The sequence below is a fragment of the Hippopotamus amphibius genome, chromosome 9, assembly GCF_030028045.1.
Source record: "Hippopotamus amphibius kiboko isolate mHipAmp2 chromosome 9, mHipAmp2.hap2, whole genome shotgun sequence".
Taxonomy (NCBI): Eukaryota; Metazoa; Chordata; class Mammalia; order Artiodactyla; family Hippopotamidae; genus Hippopotamus; species Hippopotamus amphibius.
In genome coordinates this window covers 127,035,463-127,056,850 of record NC_080194.1, presented here as the reverse complement: position 1 = coordinate 127,056,850, position 21,388 = coordinate 127,035,463, and the positions used below count along the sequence as shown (strand labels likewise).

The following is a 21,388-nucleotide window of genomic DNA, read 5'->3' as shown; positions in this document are numbered from 1 at the left end:
GACTAATGAGCGGTTCCAGGCCAGGTGTGGAAGTGGATTCCTAGGAAATCCAATGGACCAAGGCAGTGTTAACCAAAGCGTGGTACGGCGTTGACGGGTCACAAGATGGCACGTGGATGAACAACTGAATGGACCCTCTGTGAGGGCCGGGGCCTTTGCTTTGCTTCTTAAAACAATCTAGAAGACCAGCTGGTACCTCATAGGAGTTCAATAAACAGAGTGAATGAAGGAACCGGTGAATGAATAAATATTTCAATGCACAACTATTTGAATGCATATTGGGAAAAATAATATCACAGCTGTGATTTCGCAGGATGTACTCATTCATTTAATAACGTGTTTGTTTTGGTTGGGGCAATCTACTTTGAAGTTCAACATATAAGTGACTTTTTAAAATATTAAATAGATCAACTGTATTGATGAGTGAACTGGCAAAAATTAGGAAGGGGATGCTTGAATGAATGACGTTTGAGAAACACTGGACCACGTTCATTGTTTTCGATGTAAGGAGCCCACTCACTGTGTGAGCACCTTGATGGGGTTTTGACAGAAGATATCAGCAGGACTTTTGGCACTCCATAGTCAACTGGAGTCTTCCTTACAGTTTCCGTCAAAACCCTCTCTCCACCTGCAAGCCTCAAACTTGTGTCCAAATGTCCCACGGGACAACTCAAGTGGTTTTGCCTCATTTGTTCACTGGACCTTCATTTCCGTCCTTTCTCCTCTTTTCAACATGGCCCCAGAAGATTACAGAGAGCCACAGTCTATCCATAGAGACCATCACACTGGCATGAGAGCCAATTCTACCACTTACTGTCTCCCTAGGTCTCTTACACCCTCTTTTGCAGACAAGGAAGAGGCACTTGCTCTTCTCCATTCCTGAAACACCTTTCTCAATTCTTCCCAAGCTCTCTTATGCCCAGGTCAGGAAACTCATCACCTTCTTCATGGGACCCACACTGACCCACCCATCAGATAAAGCCCAATAAGCAACAACTGCCACTGGTCCTCACCCATCCCCCTGCTTATTTCCTGCATAGCACTCTCCACAGTCTGAAGATAGCTCTCGATTCACTGACTTTTGCATCACCTATTCTTTTACTAGAATGTCAGCTCCATGGTGGCACGGACCTTTCCTAATTGGTTTGCTGCAATATCCTCAAAGCCTGGAAACAGCATTTTGCGTGGCCAAATGAAAGAATGCATGACTGATTGGATGTTTAATCATATACACCTGTAAAAAGCAGTGACAATCACTGTGTCCTCTTGCTTATAAGGTTCAAATGTCCTCATTCATTCATCCATTATGCATTTTTTTAATTGAGCAGCTACTATGTCTTAGGCGCTCTTCTGGGCATTGTTGGCAGAGTAAAGCAGAAGGAAGGCATCTCTGCCATCCTGTCGCCTACGGTCTAACAGGTCAGGACGAGCACAGCAAAAGTGCTCTCCAAACTGTCTGGTGCTTAACAAATGTACAAACTGTAAATCAGAAGAGAGCAATCAGGAGTGGGATCCCAGGCAATAACAGAAAGTAGTCATTTTTTGCTCTTTTTCAGCCGAGATTAATCAATCAGGGCCCCAATATGACGATCAGAAACAGCAGTGAAACTCCTTTTTCCAAAACCCTTTCAGGAGCCAGAAAGTTCCAACCACATAAGCCCTTTCCTAACCCTGTGCAGGCTCAGAAATAGAAATGGGGGGGTGAGGGGGTTCCTTTGGAAAACCCCTTCTCTAAGAGTTTCTCCTTGCAGGGCCCGCTTGCCTGCAGGGTCTCTGCTCATTTCCTCAGCTCGCCTGTACGCAGAGTGGTTGGAGGACCGGGGCCCAGGCCCTCCTGAGCTAGTGTGCCTGAGAGCTGACCCTATGTGACAGTCCCTGTGAACAGGGCCAGGCAAGGCAAGCCACATCAGGCAGACAGCCACAGACGACACTCAGCCCCGCAAAGTTCTCTGGGGCAGCACCCAGAAAGAGGAGACTTTATTGATGAATGGAACTTTCTTTGCTTTTCTTCATTGAATTAAACACCACACTGGGACACCTCTCCACGTCCATTAAAAGGGTCTCTACAGATGGGGCAATTAGGCCCACACTTTGTCAGCTCTGCCTCATTCACCGGACGACGTCTCCTGCTCATCACACAGCCCCCTTAGGCACAGACGAACCAACCTGATTTTGTTTACAATGCTGCAATTTCTCTTCCAGAGGACTATTATTTGCCTGACAAACTACACTGTTTTTATCTGGCCAATATGAATAAACAAGCATTATGTTTTCTCTTGGGGGCAGAGAGCCTGGTTAAATGAATCAGAAAACCCTAAAAAAGACTGTCTACCCTCTGTCCATCAGCTACTGGACAATTACTCAAGGGCCAGCTGTAAGGAAAACAGATGGCATGAGAGCTCATAACATGGGCTTTCTCTACTCGGGCAAAGGCAGGAAGGAGCGGCCGGTCGTACGTTCTGACACGGGAACAGCCACGAAATGGCAGACAGAGCTGCCGAATGGCGCAGGACTCGGGTCTACCGCCTCACACATGCTTACAGTTTCAGGACTGAGTGTTGGAAGAAATAGTCTTAAGGCAGAGGCAGCCCAAGTAACCGTGCAGTCCGTTCCCCCCCTCCTCCATAGATTCCTAAAATGGAAGAAACAGAAGGTGAACCCCAGCCCACCTGAGATATGGGCCTTATCTGGCTGATTGGAGTCCAACAATTCACGTCTTTCTCCCTTAACTGGAAAAATCGGAGAAACCAGGAAGATTGGTTAATGAACCAATTTATGACGTAGGATCTCTCTAGAAAAGAGACAGAGGGTCCTCAGTTCTATCAGAGAGCAGCCCAGCCTGGGAATGTGCTCATCCCGGCCACATACCCTCCTTAAACCATTCAGACATGAAGATAATCTATCCTAATTCTTTTCTGCATTATTGACACTATCGAGTCCCCTCAATCCACAGCACAATCTAATAAATCAACACGGGATTAAGCTGAGAAGAATGGAGGTGATAAAATGCCATTCGGTCCCTTATAAATCAGATTGAGCAGCAAGAGGTGAGGAACTAGAATGAGAAGTGAACTTTTCTACACAGCTGTAATTGTTACAGCCTTCCTAGTGTTTCCCAAATTTATAACCGCGGCAGGGGCATGGGGGTGATCCCCGCTCCTACAGCCTTGGTGTGAGAGCCCACCTTCCCGCGACTCCGAGATCCACTTTCTAATTAAAGACAGAAAGGGTTGATATGCAGGTTTCAGTTCAATTGCTTTCGATCTGAAGATGTCCATAGTGAGCAATGGCTTCATTTACCAGGAATTACCCTTTGTACAAACCACTTCACTATTTAAAACAAACCACATGGATCATCATTAAGTGGGAAAAATGACTAATCGCCGGTTATTGACAGTGGCACGGTCCACTTTAGAGGCCCCCTTTCCCCCTTGCTTTTACTGTGGATTTTAAGCATTTGACTTGTTTTTAAATTTAGGCTGATAAAAAGGTTCTGAGTGAACAGGATTTGACAGATGAGAAGCTTCCTTAGAACGGGACTGGGAGACACTGATGGGGGTTTAGGAACAAGGAAATGAAGTTAATATGCTACTTATCCTCTTTCAGGGAGTTAGAACTCAGTGTGAAACAGCTCTGGGGGACATCTGGCAGGCAGTGTGCGTCAGAAAAAAAACCTCGTCTGTTCTGTCCGTAGCCTTACCATACCTTACCATGCGATGCTCTTTGGCATATTCCCTGTGATTTAGGATGGACATTAAGCCTTTCTAGATATTTTGGGTACATGCGTGTGTGTGTGTGTGTGTGTGTGTGTAGCTGTTTTCTATTTCTCTGTGAAAACCAAAACCTATTCTGTTTTGACCCAGCTTGTAGTAAACCCCCAAATTTGGAATGTGTATTTAGAATTTTCCCTCCAAGCAAGACTGTTGAAATGGGTACCCACTTTGTAACTCTGGGCAGATTCTTTATTGGGGATATATGAATTTGAAGTTTACCTGGGAGAAGATTCACCACCCACGAAGACCCCCAACAAAAGCCACTGCAGTGTATCAGGAACAGAGGCTGAAGCAGAAACTTTTCCTGGACAGCAAGATTGAAGCCAGCTGCTACAATACGTGACTGTCCCTTCCATCTTAAAAACGGTCTACAACCACAAGATACATGCTCTGCCCTAGAGGTATATAGATGAGGGTGTATATGCATGTGATGACATCACTGGCCTTGAGATCTAGATGCCAAATGGACTGTTTGACATGATCCCATCTTACAGTTCCAAACTGTAGTAACATCTCTGGTGTTAAAAGAGAGGAGGGAGAGGGAAAAAAAGAAAGAAATTGTAACTGTAGGAAAATACTGAGCTAAAGTAGAGTCAGTGGGAAATAGGAATCAATGAAATGGAATGAGAAATAATTTAAACACCGAAGTCGCCTTTTCTTTGGCCTGAATAAATAAGTTCTTTGTGGCAAAAGGGGTATGTCGTTTTCACTTGGTCATTCAACGTAGACTTGCTGCTGAGGTATCCCAATTGATTTCTGCTTTTATGAGTTGTCTTGGGAACAAATCTGAGAGGGTTTAGGAAGAGAGGTGAGATGTCAAGGCTGAGGCAAAGAGAGCAAATGATGAAGTCATTTTCCTTCGATACTGGATGAGGAATAAGCACCATCGGAAACTTCATTCCAGGAAAATATATTTTAAGGAAGACTCACTGGCCCCTAATCAGAGTCTGTGCATTTAGAAAACAGAATGATCAAGCCTCCAAAATAAAAGAGTTGCGTTTTAATTATTTTCTTACATAACTGGTGATCTGAATGACCAAGGCTCCTGAAATATGTTTATTTCTAAATAATAATAGAAGAAAATGTTTCCAATGAAGGTGTCACTTATCACTATCGCCTGATCCAGCCATTTGATCAACTTTGAAAGTACAGATTGGTCTTCTGATCATCAAAATTAAACAGAGATGCAGTCATAGCTATAGATTAATAGCAAATAGAAAACCTAGTGGCGATGTACGGATAGAAGACGTATAGATTATAGTGGTCAGTGGTTTGTGGAGATTGAAGTGAACTATTTCACACCCTTCATCAGCCAATTGTCTGGACTGCTAAATAAAAGCAATGACTTCTACACAAACTATCATGCCAGCAGTGGCTGGGCGAGATGACCTGAAGGTACTGACTCCCCCATCCCGACAGCGAGCCGATAGCAAGGTGGGATGTATGGCCGGAAAGCCTGACTCTCAATCAGACAGGCAAAAATAAATGTCTGCCTGTACTACACTTCAGGCATTTAGGGAAACAGAAAAAAAGGCACACACGCATACACACACCCCGCATTCTGACGCCGTATGTCAACATCACCTTACCAACACTTTCATTGAAAGCATTACAAGTCTTTTCAAGGGAGGGTGTGCATTCCATAGTACATTTCAAAGCCCACCTCCATCTACCACCATATGGAACCACAATGCTGATTTAGTCACTTCTAAATACTTGTAATGGCTCCCAGCATTCCCGTTGAGCCTCCCCTTTCCAGAGCAGAAGTGTCTCCCCCACCCCCCTGAAAACACTGCCCAGCTGATGTTGAAAACCTCTGCATTCATCCTAGATACTTGTCCTTTTCGTGGCAAGAATAACCTCTCAAAGTCACTGTCTTCTTTCCTAAGTTGTGCTCCCCCCAAAGCAAAGCAATTTAACAACCTAGAAGGAAGAAACATGAATTTATTTAAAAAAAAAAAAAAAAGAATCATGCACAAAGAAACTGTGAGAACACTGAATACTTAGAGCATTTTACTTGCTAGGTAATGCTTCTCAAATTGATTAATAAATAACATGAAAGAAGTGAATACGGTAGGCAAAAGATCAACTCATATTAATAATTTGATTAAATTCAACTGAGGCTTAGCATCTGTAGAAAAGCTCATTAGGATACTCTTCTGGTGGGTAACTGGTATAAAACACACACCACACATACACACACACAGATACACACACACACAGGCACTCACAGCAAAGGCACAGAAATGGTAGAAGCAGATGAATCATATCATATGTTACCAATAGCCTCTTGGGAAATGTTTCTTGGCACAATTTACTTAATGACAAATGGGATAAAACAACATTTAAAAGGATAAACCAGTTTGTTCCTAAGATATTAAAACAACGAGAAAAAAGGGGGAAAAAAAGTGTTGTTCTCAAAAAGACTTGAAACAGAAAATACGCCTAAGAAATATTTTCTGGAGGCAACCAACTTGATAACAAATTTCCCAAAATGTTCAAAGCAGAAGCTTGACATTTTATGAATACGTAGATTCCTATAACACAGATTGAAATTGAGGGTCTTTGGAGAAGGAGGTCCCTTGGAACACTTGTAAAGGAAGTTTAGTCAACCACAACCACACACACTTAACACTGGTTACTCTTGAAGGGAATCAATCGAAAAACAGATAAAAAGATTACAATCATGTTAACTCTTCATAGAGAAGGATAGGGATCCTGGGAGGGGAGAAGGATTCCCATTTGCATGTCAAAATCCTTCTAACTCTGCTAGTACACATCCACAATGCCTGCCCAGTGAGACAGAGCTGGGCTTGTCACCCCACAAGGCAATGTTGAGCTGTTTCCCAAGCCCTGGTACCAACTTAGGCAGCAGCCCTACTATTAAAGAAAGAAAAAGAGACAGAAGGTCCAAGGGAAACACCCAGAAAAAGACAGAGAAAAACACAATGCAAGATTCTGAAATATACACAGAATGGAAAATAAAACGCAGAATCCCTCAACAAGACCGTTAAGGGAGTGTGGAGAAGGGGGGAAAAAGCCTTTATACATGCCAACAAAGACAGCATCCTAAACCACTCGCCTTCACCACAGCATTGACAGTGAGTTTACAGGCAGATTCTGAGGCTGACACGCTCCAGAAGCCCTAAGGCTCCGATCCCAAGGAACGGAATATAGCACGACCCAGACAAACTTAAGAAAACAGAAATACTCAGCAGATACACACATACGTATATGTTTTTGCCCTCCTTATTAAAGCAGCTGAATTAAAACTCCAGGCACCCAAATGCCTCCGCAAAGATCCAAACTCTTAGCATCCAAGAGGTCTTAGACTCAGATCGCCACCGGACGCACCGACACGGGAAAGAGGCGAGTAAGGAAAATGCAGTTTGCAATTTTAAACTCCCGGTACCCAGGCTCAGAATCAGGCGTTCAAAGTATCCAGAGAGCTGCAAAAACGGCTGGGCGCCGGGTGTCCGGGCTCCGCGGAGAACGAGGGGCTCCGATCCACTCCTCCCATCCAAACGCAGGATCCCCCTCCCCAAACCCATACCCAAGCGCATCCCAGCGACGCGGGTATCCAGTCCGCCGAGCCCCGGGAAGCAGCCACCGAGGGAAGACGCGCGCCTTACCTGCTGTAAGTACATAAAAGTCAAGGCACACGAGAGCTGGGGACACATGCCCACGTTGGGGAGCGCCACGCAGGTGGCCCCCGTCAGAGGATGCTGCATCGTGTCTCTCTGGCGCCCGCCGAGCACGAGTGGCGACGCTCGCATGCAATCACGCCGCTCTTTGCCTGGTCGCTACAATTTTTTTTTTTTTTTTAATTTCGGTGATTATCTAAGTCAAAACCCAACCCGGTGGCTGTTTCCCTTCTCTCTCTCTCTCTCTCTCTCTTTCTCTCTCCCTCCCCGCGCCGCACCCCGCGCGTCCGTCCCTCCTCCCTCGCTTTCCTTCCCTTTGAGTGTGCTAGATCCCAGCGTTCATCTGCCTCCAACTAAGACACTCGAGAGGGCCGGGAAACTATTTTGTTCCTTTCGTGGCTGTGTCGTTTTTTCTGGTTTGTTGGGCCTGCTTTCGGAGGCCCATCAAACTGGAGGACGTCCCCTGCCCCCCGCCCCCGCCCCCGTGAAGATGACAAAACAAGCAAAGGCAACTTCTATGAAAGGTGGAGGGGGCATCTCCTATAGATGCTCAGTAAGGGGGGGGGGATAAAACTAAGGGCGAGAGAGGGAGGGGGAGAAAGGAGAGATGAAGAGAGAGAGAGATTTAGACTCACACTGAGGCTCACTCCGCTGGTGCTGCTGCGGCTTCCTCATTTGTCAAACGGGTCCAGGGGCAGGTTTTTGTTTGTTTTTTTTTTCTTTTTTTAAAACGACTCACCAAAATTCAAATTGTGCCTGCTAGCATTCTCCGCGGGGCGGGTGAGGAAGCCAGCGAGCGCCCCACATCGCCAGCATCCAGGCGAGCTGGACAATTCATGTGATTGCCAAGCTGGGACCCAGAGTCTTAGATTCGATTCGGGGTGGCGGTGTGTTTGCCCGACTCGGTTGGCACATAAACACAAATGGGATTCCCCTTCGTAGGAGTGCTGGGACGACGCTGGGGGCTGGGGGCAGGGGGAGATGGGGCTGCGGGCGCCCGAGGCAGGGCCGTTGGTGCTGGTCCCCACACCCCTGGCGGAGTGGCCGAGGTGGCGATACACCCCCAGGCTTTGGGGGCGCAGCTTTTGCTCTGCACCTCGCCTTGGCCGGGCCGCCGCGGCGAGCACATCACCCAGCCCCGAGCCCGAACGCGAGAAGCCGCCCTGGCTGGGACTGCCTGCCGTGGAAATCAAGCCTGTTGGACTAACACGCCAGCCCTGCGTGAATTCAGGGGGGGCTTCTCCCTGCCTAGAATCCCCGCTCTTCTCACATTAGAAACGCACAGGGCGGGGGAAGCCCGGGTCTGATAAGAGATTACTCTGTGGGCTGCAGCGGGCAAATGACAAGGTTTATTTATTTTATTTTTTTTCCTGCCTGGCCAGCCCTCCTCGGCTACATTAGCATTCCACTCTTGCAAAGGGGTCTCCCCTCCTCCCCTTTATTTTATGAAGTAATAATTATTCATTAGTAGATTTCGTTAGTCTTTATGCAATAAAATAGGATGGGATCTGCAAATCAAAAGAAAATATTAAGACTCTAAGGAGTCCTTGGTCCCCACGGGGGGTGGGGGTGGGAAGCACATTCTTAGCAGCAGTAAAATCATGACCAGCAATAGGAGCCATATTTTGTGGTATAGATTTTGACCCAGTGATTGGATTTTCTTTTTCAGAGCAAGAGGCTGTCTGAACAGCATCTTTTTTGACCGTTGGTTTCCCTGCAAGAAGCCTTGTGGGGGCGGTGGGAGAGGGAGGTGCTACCAACCTGAAGGACAGAGTGATGCGGGCATTCTCGGGGAGGAGCGCTTGGGACAGGGCTGGGGACTGGCCACCAGAGGCATCCCCACTGACCCTTCCGTGATGCTCGAGGGGACACTCTGCCAAATGACAGTGTCTGAGCCATTGGCTCACAAGGCACCACTCACTTTGCAGGCTAATCAAAATGCTTTCTGAAGGAAAGGAAATTAATTATTCCACAGCTCCATTTTTTGTTGTTCTGTCTTGAGACACCATCAATAATATAAAGTCTTCACTCTGCCAAACACTAGGCCCCAACCAGGCTGTTTCTTTCTAAGCCTCACCTTGTAAAACCAGTTTCTCCAACACCTTGGGACTTACACATCCCATAGATGTAGAGGGGGCACAGTAGGGTGTTAAACCCTGAGCAGAAGTTGGTGTGGAGGGCTAGGGGAAGACAGGCAGGTGTTTTACACTGCTTTTGGGGCGTGGGGGGTGGTGGCAGTGGTTATTTGAAAAATACTTGCTCTGTGTTGTCTCACATTCATCAGACAAGGTCTGATTTACAAATAAACTGTTTCTCTTTTTTCTGTCTTCTTTTCTTACTTTCTGCTTGTTTTTATTTTATTTTTTTAAATTTCACAATTCACAAAATCAAAGGGAAAACCATCCCACAAAACATATATGGAATAAAAGGTCAAAGGTTCTGCCTTTCCAATCCTTCCTCTGTCCTTCCCATCCTCTCCTTTTGCCTCAAGCAATCTGCTGTACTGACAAGGGTTCGCCCCGCTTTCCTTCACTTTTTTTTTTCCTCTCTGGCATTGGAAAAGCCTGCAAATACCCAACGAAGAGGACAGAATTTTCCCTTCAGCTCATTTTCATAAGAAACACGATAAATAATACATGGCACTTTAATAAGACCTTATCTGAATGGTTTAATGAAAAACAAATACATTATGTAAGGAACCAATAACTGCTCTCGGCTGTACTAAGCCAACACTTGGTTTCCGGTCTGTTTTCTCCCCAAAGTTGAAAACTCTCAGTGGTGATTGGATTCCTGAAGACCCACTTTACAATAATGGTTCAGGCTTCCCCTTAGACTTAGGTCTCCCCAGTGAGGCAAATTGGAAATCTGCAAAGGGAAAGGGTGGAATCTGGACTATCTAAATGCATCTGAAAATGATTCAGGGCCAGACTGCATTCTCTGGACAACCAAGTCGGAACGTCCCTGCACAAGTGCATGCAAACTGATTCATGCAAACATGTTTACACACACAGACAAGTACACAGCCCATCAACACAGCACAGAGAATGGGGCAGGGAAGATTTTGCAGTGGCTGATATCAGCAGACCATTCATCAGGAGCACAGCATCAGATGACCCCAAATCAAATGGTAATGCCCTAGCTGCAACTATGGTTTAATGAAAAAACTCTGCCAGCCTTTTAAGCAGCGTCTGGGGATGCTGAATTTGAATTCCATCTCAACAGAGACTGGGAAAGAGCCCCATCAATGCTACTAGCTCCCAAATGGTTCTTCTACATCAATAAATGGGAGACGCGGGGGAAAGAAAATACCCTTCTCTCTTCCTACAAAGAGTCCCTGGGCACTCAGTATCACTTGGGCGTACATACTGCATGCACATTCAAGGGCCACCCTCCTGCCTTTCAGCTACAAGGACTCTTCATGGAATGTTTACCCTGTAGGAAGCACAGAGAGTGCCGGAAAACCAGCAATGAACAATATCATCTTCAGATGAAATTTCCTCCTCAGGCAGAAGGCAACTGTTCCAGTTTTAATCTGACCCACACAACAGTGTTTGTAACTTTTTCCTCCACTCAAATTTGCCAAGTCTTCAAAATAATAAAGGAAATTTCTTTTCTTTCTTTTCTGTCTTTCATAATCCCTTATTCTAACTTCCTAAGTCTGTCAAAAAGGCAGGCATTTAGCTAAAGGAAGATCTTCTATGGGAGTTGCCACACCTCAGAGCAAGAAAAACTCCTGTTAGACGGAAGGAAGGACTTCTTAATCTTAAGTGCAATTATCCATTCCGGGGTTAGCTCCATGACGATGTCAAGAAATGGCTGCAAAGTATTTTATTCTCACTTCCAAATTTTGATACAGGCAATGACATATTCTGAATCTTCGGGAAAGTGAGAATGAAAGTCTTTGTAGGACACTTAGTTATTCCTGATCTCTGTCACAAACACTGAGTCACCTACTTGTTCAAACATTTGAAGGATATTTAGTGTGTGTTGGTTATACTCAGGCACTGGTCTAGTCCCTAAGGTTGTATCAGTGGGAGAAGGTGAAGATCGCTGACATTGTACCATTTACATTATGGTGGGGGTGTCATTAAACAAAGAACAAACACAAGAAATAAGTCAATTATACAAAATATAGAAGGTGATGAGTGCTGTGCAAAAAATAAAAGATAGAACAGGATCAGGGAAAGGGAAGCAGGGACACCAATGAAAAGGAGGGGTGGGAAGTTTGCAGTAAACACTGTATAAATGTGCAATCACTCTGCAAATGCAGCTTCAGCTTGACCTGTACACACTGTTATATTTAAAAATGGATAACCAGCAAGGACCTACTGTATAGCACAGGGAACTCTTCTCATATTATGTAACAACCTAAATGGGAAAAGAATTTGAAAAAGAATAGATACATGTATAACTGAATCACTTTGCTGTACACCTGAAACTAACACAATGTGGTTATTGAACCATACTCTAAGATAAAATAAAAAGTTAAAAAAAAGAAGAGCCTCCTTGCATGCTCACCCCTTCCACTCCGATTGCCAAACCCCAGATTTGTCCAATATATTAATTCTGGAGCTCTCGTGGGTCGGTCTACCAAGAGCTGTGGTGGGAAAGTTTGGCCCTACCAATGACTGAAAATGGGAAAGATTCCCACCTGCAGTGCTGTCCACTTGAAGTGCAGGATTTAATACAGTGTTTGACATATTGTAGGTACTCAAATACTGCATTAGTGGATGGGTGGATGGGTGGATGGATGGATGGGTGGGTAGATAGGTAGATGGACAGATGAATGAATTAATATAACAGCAATTTGGAGCAAATGACCTCTAGCTATCGCCTTCTGCTCAAGGAGTCCACAGATTCTGAGTTTTATTTATTTTTTAGCTCTCTATATTAAGCTCGCTTCTTGGCCTCTAGAATGAGGTCTCAGTCCCTGATGGTCCCTATGGGCTATCCTGGAGAAGCCCTATTTTTCAGACAGTTCTTTTGGCAAAGGTGTCCCCACTTCATGGCACGAACTTGGAGACAGGAGGATTCCACAGTGCTCAGATGATGAGCACGGTGTACTTTCTTCAGAGGAAAGGGCTGTGTCTCAGAACTGATTCCAACCAGTTAGAAACAATTGCTTTGCATGTATCACAAGACTGAGGCTGGAGATCAGAGTCCACTTCTGAGTCAAGGACCCTCAAACTCCACTAGCTTTCCGGCCTGGGTATGCAGTGTCCGTGAGTTCAAGTTTAAAAGAACAGAAACACAAGTACAAGGATGCTCAGTTCATAAGTAGCTCCTACTACCCAAGCTCTTTTCAAAATTATATTGGTTGTTTAGAAGAGTTAACTACGATCCTTTGTCCACAAGATGGACATCAATTAATAACCAAAATCAACTAATTAAAAACAAAAGGCCTACCAATACTACCTAGAATTGATGTCTCTGTGGAGAAATGGGGAGTCTCAAACACAGATGGTGAGTTAAAATTGGTACAGTTCCGGAGATCACAGTTTGGCACTCACTTTTAACATTTCAAATATGCTTATCTTTCCACCTAATTATTCACGTTCTAGATATCAATCCTGCACGAAATACCTGAGATGGGCACAGAGATACATATACTAGGATATTTTTTCCCAGCATTGCTTGTAAAAGCAAATAAACAGAAGCAATAGAAGAATAGCACAACACAGTATGACACACACCTACTGTGCAGCTGTTAGAAAGAATGAGGTACATCTAGGTGTCTTTCCTTGGAAAGATCTCTAAGAAAGATCTTTAAGAAGTCTCAGGGCATTGGGACTTCCCTGGTGGCACAGTGGTTAAGAATCTGCCTTCCAATGCAGGGGACATGGGTTCAATCCCTGGTCCGGGAAGATCCCACATATTGCAAAGCAACTAAGCCCCCAAGCGCCATAACTACTGAGCCTGTGCTCTAGAGCCCTCGAACCACAACTAATGAGCCCACATGCCACAACTAGCCACAACTACTGAAGCCTGTGTACATAGAGCCTGTGCTCCACAACAAGAGAAGACCCCACACTGAGAAGCCAGCACACTGCAATGAAGAGTAGCCCCCCTCACCTCAACTAGAGAAAGCCCACTTGCAGCAACAAAGACCCAATGCAGCCAAGAAATTAATTAATTAATTAATTAATTAAAAAAAAGAAGTCTCAGGGTATAGATAATCAATTTCATATGTGAAAACCAAACCAAACTAATCAGACAACAACAAAAGCCCCACAATCTCTTTATGCATGTGTGTGTGTGTGTGCAATGCACATACAGACATACATGTGGGCATGTGTGGATGTCTGAATGCAATTACATGTACATACACACATGTGAAATGAATAGAAAAGGATCCGAAAAGATACAAGTCAAGTGGTAAATTTGCTTACATCTAGAGTAATGAGGCAGAAAAGGGAGGTGGGGGGCCTTTCAAGTTTTACTCTTTATAGCTGTGTGTTGTTTGTATTTTCACAAGAATGGATTTGTGCATGACTTTTATAATAAAATAAAAAATTCTACTGCCACTACTTTGTTCTTACTAGGAAGAACTTGGGTTACATGTTCCTAAGGAATACTTTTCTAAATGGTGGTAAATTTTTCGGACTAGTCTATGAAAACCTGCTTACACACACTACCAAGCTGGAATATTCTAGATATTTACAGCCACAACAAAAACATGGAGCACACATACCTTGGTAGCCGTACAGGATGCCAGCAACTTAGAACCTCGTTTCTGTTTACAACCTCACTTCTTAGAGACCAGGTTTTCAGCTGACCTGGGCAGAAATGAAAACAAAGCCCCAGCCCCACCATTGCCTCGGGTGCCAGGGCTGCTGAGAAACAGACTAGCAGGCAGGAAACCTGAGAACGTTTCCATAGAAAATAAGGGACACAATTGGTTTGCAATCCCAGGAGTGTCTGATTCGCAATCCCCCACGTCCTATGTGGGGTGGTTTGCCTTTGTACCAGGCCTAGCATATAGTTCAGGGAGATCTTTCTGAGTTAGAGAATGCGTTTCTTGTTTTCTGTTCCTTTCCAAACACCTCTTCCCTGCAGGCCCAATGAGGAAGGGGGCACAGAAAATACGTCTGTCCCTTTAGTCTCACCATCCTGCTGCAGTCATCTCACTGGCTGCTAGCTATGGCCCCACAGAGGGCAAGCCTGCAGCAATGGACAAGCCCCCCCCCCCCATTGTTCTGGTCTGTCGTGTGCCAGTCATCAGAGTTTCTTCATCTGCCTCTACAACATCATGAATCTCCCAAAGCTGTCTTGGATTTCAGCCTGCACCCAAAAGAAAGGCCCAAAGAGTCCCCGGACTCTGAAAACGACTGCATGGTCTGCCCCACCCTGGCCAGAGGAAGGCTAGGGAGTTCATTGCTGTGAAAGCACCGTGATGCCCATGGTGGCGGTAGCATCCCAGCTCCCAGAAACATACAGCCTGGGTTTATATCCAAGATTTGCTACTTGCAGGTTCTGTACACAAGGGCGTGTAAATTAACCATTCTGAGGCTCAAGTTCTTTTATCGCTAAAAGGGGGTGAATAATACCCCCCTCTCAGAACTGCAATGATTCTTCAATTTTTTTTCCCTAATTCACTTAATAATTTTTATCACAGTAAAAGTTTAAAAATAATGGAGGGCTTGCATGAAATTAAAGACTTAAACATTTTTTTGACCATGTTCGTATATTCACATACACACACACACACAAACTCACACACACCATACGAACTCATAACACCATCTGCTCTCATCATCTCATAAAGGAAAGGGCATGTTGTACCAAAAAGGAAGAAGGACATAATCTCAAAATAAAGGACAGCCCTTCAAATTGATTAAATTTAGGTCTATTAAAATTTTCACTAAACTGCCCTTAATTTTCTCATTTAGCTGCAGTCTGTTGGAAATGTCATTATGGAATCGGATGAATCGGTGGATCCGCATTTGGGAACCACTGAGATGATGAATGTAAAGTGCTCCTTAGCACAGGCATTGGCACCCCAAGAATCAGCAACACACATTAACTGTTGTGGGGATACTTGAAAACGATGAATAGTGACACTCATTAGGTCGGAATAACTAACCTCTTCACCCTCACTGACTCCTTGCAGCGGAACCAACCAAACACGTTTCTCATTTCCGAGTTCCCTGAATCACGGGGCCTTTCACATGGGAGAGGCTTACTAAAGGTCAGATGGATTGAATTTGTTGGAGTCACTTTCCTCAGTGACACTGCAGCTGCAGCCTGCTCATTCAAGGCCACCTGAAATGATGGCTCTGATGGAGGATTTGGGGACTCCTTGTGGCTCATATGAGGCCATGAGGTGCACTGCAGAGTGGGGAACACAGTACATCCTTTTGGAGTATCACTTGGGTGTGAATTTCTGGTTCTGCCTCATACGTCTATGGCTGTTATGAAATGTCTATCAAGTTATAAGCCCTTAAAACCTCAGTTTCATTCAAAGAGGGAAGGATGCTAGTTTTGCCTTCCTAAATAAGTTGTTAAAAGATAAATGAACACAATATGTGTACATTCTGAGATCAGCTCCTGCCATCTAGTAACCACTCAACATACATTAGTGACTGTGATTATGAATTATTTTTGTGCTCAGTCCCTGACTAGTCGCTGAAAGAGACATTCCTCTTTTTTCGCCCAAAATTACATAAACAAGACCAACACAATCAATACGTTCATGGAACGACTGACTCCAAATGCAAGGTATTTTTTGAGAATTTTTTCAAATGACCTGGTATTAACAGGAAAATCTGTAGCCGTCACCTTTCTGCCCTGGTCTTCAAGTACACACATTTTATTTAACCTTGCTAATGAATCAAACGAACACACACTTTCACATTAGTCCCTGTCAACTAAAATCCTTACCAGCTGGATCTCACAAAATATCAGGTCAAGTCTTTTACTGCTTTTTGGAGACTGACTAGGGTTAACACTTGTAAAGAGATTGCTTCTGGTCAGTGTAATATATCTATATATCTACATCTATATCTATCTATCTATCTATCTATCTATCTATCTATCTATCTACCTATCTATCTCTGTCTCTCTATATCATCTATCTATCATCTATCTATTTATCTATCTATCATCTATCTATCTATCATCTCCTCACAAAACCCTGTAAGATAGGTTGTATAGCCCCAATTTACAGAAGAAGAAACTGAAGCTACAAGAGCTATAGCCCCTGTCTGCTAATAAAGGATGGGGGGCTTACTGTTTTCAGTAAGCCCTGTTGAATTAAACAAGCAGGAAGTATTCTTTCCATCACCACGCTATACCAGTAGCAGTAAAAATGCCGCTTACAAAATCACCGTCACCGTCACCATCACCACCATCATCACCATCAGCATCTTCATCATCTTATTCATCATTGTTTGCAATATCTAAACCTAGCAAGCACTTCTCTGAAGCATTATTCTTTGTTAATTCAGCTGCAAGATTTCCTCTTCCATGCATCTATCTCTGACACCCCAGCTACCAGATTTTATAATATGAGAATTCTCTTGCTTTCTAGTCCCTATTTACTTACAGGAGGAGTAAGTCCCACTCCACCCATAGGCTACCTGAAGTTCTTCCAAAGAAACAACCCTGTCTCCGCCCTTATTTGTCAACCCCTTTCTATCACCACCGCAGGCAAAAGCGACAAGTCGTAGAGACAGTGTTCTATTGGAGCAGCCAACTGACATGAGGTCAGGAGAGACCCAAGACATACTAGACAGAACCCCCAACTGAAAGAGACCCAGAGCAAGCAGATACCTTAAGTGCCCACAGGAGCTTTCGTAAAACGATCGGTTCCAGGAGGTGATGCTGAGGGAGAGTGCAAAGTTTGACACTTGAGAGGGTGGGAGTCTGTTTGCAGTGCACAGGACAGAATGTAAGAGCGTGGGACAAGGGACAGTAGGCGGTAGAGACAAAAACAGCTAAGTGGTGATTTCTCCTAATGAACAAGTGGGTGGAGAGGTCTACTTTGGGAAGCCTCCACACCCCACCCACTCTCTGTGTTGCGACTTTCTGGATAGAACTTCGAGCAAATCTGAAGGCAAACAAAGCCTGCAGAAGATTTTATTTTTCCTCTGTAATAAGCTTGGCTGCAGGGTTCTTTGACCCCACAAATGCTCAGAAATATTTATCTTTTTATAACAGGAGTCACCCTCAAGCTTCTCCTACTAGAAACGACTTTGCCTCTAACATCTCAAGTTCTGAAATAACCCGTTTTGACCTTAACTGGCCCAAGGTCCTAGCCTGGCACACAGGCGAGAGCTGCCACAGGGATCCTTGGTCCCCGGCAATATTGGCACACCTTCAAAGGCTGATGAATTTTGGTGGTGAGCTGGGAAGAAGGTAAGGATTCAAAACAAAACTAGGTTAGTCTGCGAAAATTAGAAGGTCACGTTGCAAATGGACCAGATACGGGGTGGAAGACCTTCCTGGTTCTCAAGATCTCTCCTCGACAAATACACAGGCTCTGAAATTCCAAGTCCCCAAATTGCAATCCCTAATGATGGGAAACACACCCTTTTATAACCTCATCTGACCCATTAGCTTAGGTTTTTATATTCCCTGTCTCAGAGCTTCATCCCCAAAACCCAAGTGAAGCTCAGCCCCTTGTCATATTCCACAAAACATCCACTCGCAGAAGGCACATTTGAGTTTAGTTTACATGAAGACTGTGCATGCGTAAGGAAGAGAGAGGATAGGAGAAGTGACATTCATCTTAGAAACATGATTCTAGAGGGATGTGCATCCTTGCAAATGACATTTGACCATTCTACCACCATCCCCTACTATTAGACTCTCTCAATTTCAGACTTTCTCAGCCATGCTTGTATTACCTCTTTCCCTTCCCACTGAGAGCCCCGAGGATGACTTACTGCGCCCGCTGTTAAAAGAGGAGCATCACTTTGACCTGGCTTCAGGTAGAGTAATTTGACACTCTTTTAGGCACGGTGACACGTAAGAGAAAAACTACATATTTCCCTGGCTGGCCATTTTTATATAGGTCCATGGCAGAATTCTTACATGCTCCATACACATAAGCTCTCCCTTGGCATCATCACTGTGTGCTCTGTTAGGTCTCTTAACTCTTGTATCCCAATTGCCGTCACCCTGAACGACCTACTTACTACGATACTCTTTGCACATGGGTGAAGGGTTTGCAGCATTGGTTGGAAACCACTACCTCACCCTCTCTAAGAATTCTCAGCACCTCCAGAGCCCTCAGGAATGATCATGCACCTCAAACCGCCTCCTGCACTTCTCAGTATGAAGGTCCTATCCTCCTTGTTGTTTCAACATCCCCCCAAACAAAAATTTTGCACATCCTGCTCTTCCCCTATGGACTTGCCTTTGTTAACGGAAGCACTTCCCTTCCATTTACATAACCTTGAAACCCTAACATCTGCCCTTCACACCTTCCTTTGCTGCTTCGACTAGTCAATAGAGTCCCATATCACATCATTTTTAGCTCTCCCATCTTCCAACCATGAAGTCTCTGGATTTTCCATTGCCACTGTTCCAGTGCATCCCACTATTCTCCCTAGCCTAGGCTAAAACAAAAACAAGCAAACAAAACAACAAAAAAGCCATGCTTTCCTAATTGGTTCCTTTGCTCAGCCTCAGTTCTTCCCAACTCGTACTCTACACTGATTCCACAGGGGGATTTTAAATATACAAAAACAGGCTTGCCCATCTTCTGCTCAGAAGACATCACTGACGCCTCCCACTGATGAGGGCCCAATAGCAAATGCTTTACCGTGGTCCTGCTCCTCTTACCTTGCAACATAACTGGCACTTTCTTTAATGTATCTCCCTCTCCTCCAGATTCTGGTCACCTCATACCTAGTCTTGTAATTGTGTATGCCCAATGCATATTAATACCTCTCCAAATATATGTTCTCTGGCTGAAACTGCTTTAATGATATGAATGAACAAATCCCAGAATACCCAGTGTGTAATTAAATAAATAAACCCGGAATGAGACACACACCTTTGCACGTTCTGCAATGTCGAGATGGAGATGAGGATGAAAGCTCCTACGTGTGTTTCATTTTATTCTTCACAGGGACAGTGCTGGGCACGGACTGATAGCACTGTTACCCATGAGGATGCCGAAACCCAGAGGGGTTATGTAAGCATCCTGCATATAAACGGGACGGCCAGTGTTGAAGCGAGTGCCTTGTCTGTTTACTGTCTGTCTCCTGCCTTCCCGTCCTTTGCACACTGGCACACATCTATTCCGTAAGAACTTTATTTTTCCTCTTAATGTTACATCCCCATCAACTTAGACCAGCACCTGACCTACTGTAGCAGAGGCTTGTTAACTATTGTTTGGACCAATGAGAAAGCTTGGAAACAACAAGTCCTCCTCCACTTCTATGCCTCTGAAATCCATTGGATGCTCACTAATTGATTGATTCATTCATTAATTTATTCATTCACTCATCAGGTACATCCTGAATGTATTCGCTGTGCCCAGCACGGTGCTGGAGATACGATGACTGACAAAGAAGGAGACGGACTGTATGGTCTAGATTAACCTGATATTTGGGGGTCATCTGGTTTAAAAAAATTACGTTTTGCAACTCTGTGTCAGCATGTGAATCAGTATTTTCTCAATATTCTGCAACAAAGTAAAATACTGAAGTGAATTGCATTTGGGGCTAATTAAAAACAATATTAATTATCCATTCTCCCCACTTCAAATATCAGTGTTCATGAAAATAGCCTCATTTTCTCACTGATTGGCTTTACAACAAATGTTTCACATCTGAATTTATAAAATTCACCTCCACCCTGCCCCTTTCATCTCTTTTATAAATGGAATTTCATGTAGGATTTATTTGTAAAAGGGTTTCTACTGGTGTAAGTGTACATAAATGCAAATACACATATTTCTTAGACCTCCAGTCTCCTGTGTGACACTCACACTCCGGGATGAGGTTCTGATTATAGGCTTACCTCCTGTAGGAAAAAAAAAATTAAAAGGGCGTGTTCTGAGGCCATAGATTTTACTCTGCCATTATACTGCCTGCTTGACATTGAAGTGGATCATAACTAGAACAAAGGAGACAGATCACCTGCTCCTGAATCTTGGGTTTCTTTTGCCCAGCTGGGTGGCTTTTGGCAAGTTATTTATACCTTTGGGGTCATGGGGTTCTCATTTATAAACGGAAACAGCATGAGTGCCTTTTTTCACAATTTGGATAAAATGGGATTATATGTGTAAATTGCTTAGTGCAACCCTTGGCATCTAGTAAATGCACCATGTGTACCAGCGTCATAGCTTCATGTTGATGATGATGGTGGTGATGGTATTGGTGCTGGTGGTGATGCTGCTGCTGCTGCTGCTGTCAGTGATGGTGATGGTGTTAGTGATGGTGATGATGGTGATGGTGCTGGTGATGATGAGGAGGAGAAGGAGGATGGCAGTGATGGTGATGGTGTTAGTGATGGTGATGATGGTGACGGTGCTGGTGATGAGGAGGAGAAGGAGGATGGCAGTGATGGTGATGGTGTTAGTGATGGTGTTGATGGTGACAGTGCTGGTGATGATGATGAGGAGAAGGAGGATGGCAGTGATGGTGATGGTGTTAGTGATGGTGATGATGGTGACGGTGCTGGTGATGAGGAGGAGGAGAAGGAGGATGGCAGTGATGGTGATGGTGTTAGTGATGGTGATGATGGTGACGGTGCTGGTGATGAGGAGGAGGAGAAGGAGGATGGCAGTGATGGTGATGGTGTTAGTGATGGTGTTGATGGTGACAGTGCTGGTGATGATGATGAGGAGAAGGAGGATGGCAGTGATGGTGATGGTGTTAGTGATGGTGATGATGGTGACGGTGCTGGTGATGAGGAGGAGGAGAAGGAGGATGGCAGTGATGGTGATGGTGTTAGTGATGGTGATGATGGTGACGGTGCTGGTGATGATGAGGAGGAGAAGGAGGATGGCAGTGATGG

General features: G+C 44.5%; 1 protein-coding gene across 5 annotated transcripts in view; it reads right to left on the bottom strand.

Annotated features, from left to right (window-relative positions):
• RBFOX1 (RNA binding fox-1 homolog 1) overlaps positions 1 to 7,504 on the bottom strand; it is a 386,334-nt gene extending 378,830 nt beyond the window's left edge. For all 5 annotated transcript variants that reach the window (XM_057748889.1, XM_057748888.1, XM_057748892.1 and 2 more), the window contains exon 1: positions 7,406 to 7,504. In XM_057748889.1, coding sequence (XP_057604872.1) covers positions 7,406 to 7,504 — 99 coding nt within the window. The remainder of the gene's footprint in view (positions 1 to 7,405) is intronic.
• Between the last annotated feature and the right edge of the window lie 13,884 nt (positions 7,505 to 21,388).